Genomic DNA, 3894 nt, shown 5'->3' with positions numbered 1-3894 from the left:
AAAATAAATGTTCTTAATTTTGCTCTGTATACAATAGATCCTAAAATATTTTATTATCAAATGTGAAAAATACAGACCTCTTAAAAAAATAAAATCATATACAAATTTGCAGAAAATGTTTCAGAATACTTCATAGGGTAAAGGTTTTCATATATAATATATCAATGAACTATAACGGGTATGATCCAGCATGTTAGAAAGCACTTTCATGACACAAATATCACCGTATAACGATGCTAAATACTGAACTTGCTGTCATCATAAATGTGAGTTTGAACACATACTTTGGAGTTAGAGGTGGCTGACTTGCGGAGAAATAAAAATCTGAACATAACAAATAAAAAGTCCAGGACAAGTGATTTTTCCACTTTGAACATCTGGTTATTCTACTTATAATTACAATATTCATATGGAGTATTTTTTTCAATTATTCATGCTAATATCAAAGACTTAATATACTTATACCACAATATAAAAGATAATCTTTTTTTATTTTTTGCTGTTTTAATAACAACTTCTGTATATAAAAGCATTGTTGACAAAGAACATCATACATAAAATATATACCTGTAAGCCTCCTATATCACAGAAGAAAAGAGAATGTTGAAAAAAAGGTAAGGCTTGCGTGGATGCCCTTTATAAAAAGTCTGGACTATCTTTCCATTCGATTCTTTTTATTGCATTCACTCTGATCATGCATGTGCTTGCGTTTATTGCTATTGCTGCTGTCCAAATTACTTGTCTCCTTGTCAGCAAGGCCTGTGCAGGACTTGGAATGCTCTGTTGGCTGTTCTGTGATGACATCAGATGCAGTCTCTGACACCTTTACTTGTCTCCTTTTGCAGTATTCTGTTAGAGCAGACATCTTTTCCTCCATGAACTGGATTTCCTGAGCTACATTTGCCCGAATATGCTCCTGGAAAGACGGAGATAAAAACCCAAGTTAATAATCAGTGAGCAAAGGAGAAAGGGAAGGAAATATATGAAGAGGGAGAAGATTAATGGGGAGATCAGGATGGGGATGGAGATTGGCAGTAAGAGATATTTACAATATGCTACACAGAACCCTATTATTCTATATCTATAAAATATTACCCACTGTTTATATAACTCATACTTTGTATTTCATCAGGTGGTGCGAGTTCTGTGGATGAACGACTGCCTCATTCTTGTCATACATAACCTGACTGCAGAGTTCACAAAAGAAGACTGTTGTTGTATGAAGAAACTCTACACCTGCATTTGTTAAAAAAGAAGAAGAAAATGTCATTGGAGAAATCATGTAAAACAATTGAGAAATCAGACATCTTAAATTCTAAGACAAAGTTTCATTGTAGTATAGTGCATCAGGTCGTAAGATGGTGTGTCCTTCATGGTTTAAGAAATTCAAGTAGTACTGAAAGGGGACAAATTTTTTTCCCCTTCACCATGAGGGAAAAAACTACATGAGAATTGATGTTAATGGATATATTTCATGTTTGGTCTCATACTTATTATTTTACCTGAATATATACAGAAATTTCTAAAGGATTATCTTAATCATGGGGACCATTTGATAACCTCTCATTGTCACAATAACAGTAACACGGAGCCAAAAAATGAAAGAAATAGACTCCACTATCTATAATTTTTTTACTATAATTAGTGGGGAAAATATGGAGCAAGTCAAACTTCCCAGAGTTAGTTTTGGGTATTTTGGGCTAAATCTGGCTTCAATTTGTAGAAAAATAATATGCAAGGATGTGCTACTCTTTCATATAAGTAGACAAAAAAGGTCCATTAGCAATCTCTAGCTTTAACAAGGTGAAAAGAAGAGGGGGAGAGTAAAGTATCTTCCTTGTCACAAAGAATATGAGACCAATCTGCTTTTATTCAGAATGAGAGTATAGTCAGCACATGTCCTGAATGTACTCTTTCCTAAAGGACGTAAATACATTCACATATCTTAGCCCTTCCGAGACAGTCACATCTGAGCATCTTCAGTGGGTGTTTTCTCTTATCTTTTAAAGTTAATGATGACATATGAGTCCATATATGATATATTCCCAAAGTGATTTATTCGGCATTTGGTATAATAAGTCATCATAACTGAAGGAGTAAATATCTAAACACAAGAAAAAATGCAGTACAAAGGTGAATTGAAAAGTAAATTTTACAAAATCTTGTATCTAAAGCCATATTAGAGGTGCCACATGCAAGTGGTGTCATGTCCTAATGAAGGCAAATCATAGTGCAACTTTTAAATCTAGGTATAAAACTAGTAGTGAAAGCATTTCAAAAAAAGGAAAAGATTATTGAACAACATTCACATTATAATAGCTGCGCAAGGCTGTACAGAGTATATCAAAATTACAATGATCATGCCAAAACCCTGGTTTGCACCTCCATTTTAATGGCAGATTTATCATAAACAACGAAGCAAATAATCTGAAGCATTCTATCCAAAGGTGATAGAAAAAATACAAATTGGCAAACCTTGGGGTAATACATCATTGTGTCTTTCACGTCCATTCCCATGACTTCTGCTTCGAGGTTGAGTGCCACTCTGGAAAGAAGGAAAAAAGTAGAAAGAAAACATATAAACATATACATAAGCCAAAATAAAAATTATGTCAGGCAAGATAAAACAAGGAGCGGGAAAGTGAAGGCATAGGGAGGAGAGGGGAGAGGGAGGGAGGGAGAGAGAGAGGGGGGCAGAAGGGAGGGAGAGGGGGGGGAGGGAGGGAGAGAGAGAGGGGGGAGGGAGGGAGAGGGGGGGAGAGGGAGGGAGAGAGAGAGGGGAGGAGGGAGGGAGAGAGAGAGAGGGGGGGGAGGGAGGGAGAGAGAGGGGGGGAGGGAGAGAGAGAGAGGGGGGGAGGGAGGGAGAGAGAGAGGGGGGGGGGGGGAGAGAGAGAGGGAGAGAGAGAGGGGGGAGGGAGAGAGGAGGGGGGGAGGGAGAGAGAGAGGGGGGGAGGAGAGAGAGAGAGAGAGAGAGAGAGAGAGGGAGGAGGAGAGAGAGAGGGAGGGAGAGAGAGAGAGAGAGAGAGAGAGAGAGAGAGAGAGAGAGAGAGAGAGAGAGAGAAAGAAAAGATAGAGAAAGAAAGACAAGGAGAAATAAAGAGAGAGAGATACTGACACTGGTACAAGTCCATGGCAGTGTAAATTACCTTTATGTTTTCAAAGTGTGACATTGATTCCAAATGTTCTATATAACCATACACTGAAGTATAAAATGCATTGCACGTTTTGCACCAATATGTATTTTTATCCCTTGAAGATTTTTTCTTCTTTTTCTCATTAGTCTTCGTCTCCTCTAAGGCAGATTTTTTAACTTCCTCAGCACTGCTACTCCTATCTTGGGAAACTGACGACTTCTGTTCTTCCATTTCCTTCGCTTTGGGGGCAGTATTATTAGTATTCTTTCTTCCTCCATTGGCCACATCCTGGTTTATGTTGCCATTTTCTCCTTGGCAATTACGATTTTCCTTACTCCCATCAGTGTCATGTAGGGATGTATCCTGATTCTGGGCAGTGGGTAGGGATGTGTTTGCCAATACTTTCAGTTCTGAATTTGAGGATTTGACTTTTACTTCAAGTTGGGGACATTCTTCTGTTTCACCCACACCTTGCTTTCTCTTTGTGACAATTTTTGGGTCTTTTAGACTATTTGTTATTTTGTCAAATATCTCCCTGGTATTTATACTCTGTTTAATTTCTGACTCATGACTAGACAATGAACTTTCATTTTCCTTCAATAAATGGATTGGAACTGAGCCTCTGCCTTTACTATCAGTGTTTTTGGCTATAGGACTCATTTTGTCATTGATTTTCTGAATATTTGTGGAGATAATTTGTAAGTGAGCAGATAGCTCCTTTGTCAAACGAGCATTCTCATCCAAGACCCTTTTGACTTTT

The 3894-nt window shown here is 37.9% G+C and overlaps 1 protein-coding gene across 1 annotated transcript in view; it reads right to left on the bottom strand.

The window, feature by feature from the left end:
* LOC122259884 (uncharacterized) overlaps positions 1-3894 on the bottom strand; it is an 8398-nt gene continuing 4504 nt past the window's right edge. The window contains exons 4-7 of the mRNA XM_043026854.2: positions 3147-3894; positions 2476-2545; positions 1118-1236; positions 1-916 (exon numbers count right to left, since the gene is read on the bottom strand). The exon at positions 3147-3894 is cut by the window's right edge and continues 291 nt beyond it. Of these exons, the coding sequence (XP_042882788.2) occupies positions 653-916; positions 1118-1236; positions 2476-2545; positions 3147-3894 (1201 nt within the window). The 3' untranslated portion in view covers positions 1-652. The remainder of the gene's footprint in view (positions 917-1117; positions 1237-2475; positions 2546-3146) is intronic.

The sequence above is a fragment of the Penaeus japonicus genome, unplaced genomic scaffold (assembly GCF_977035675.1).
Source record: "Penaeus japonicus unplaced genomic scaffold, GWHDUDI00000001_assembly GWHDUDI00000010, whole genome shotgun sequence".
Taxonomy (NCBI): domain Eukaryota; kingdom Metazoa; phylum Arthropoda; class Malacostraca; order Decapoda; family Penaeidae; genus Penaeus; species Penaeus japonicus.
This window is presented reverse-complemented; position numbering and strand designations above follow the sequence as displayed.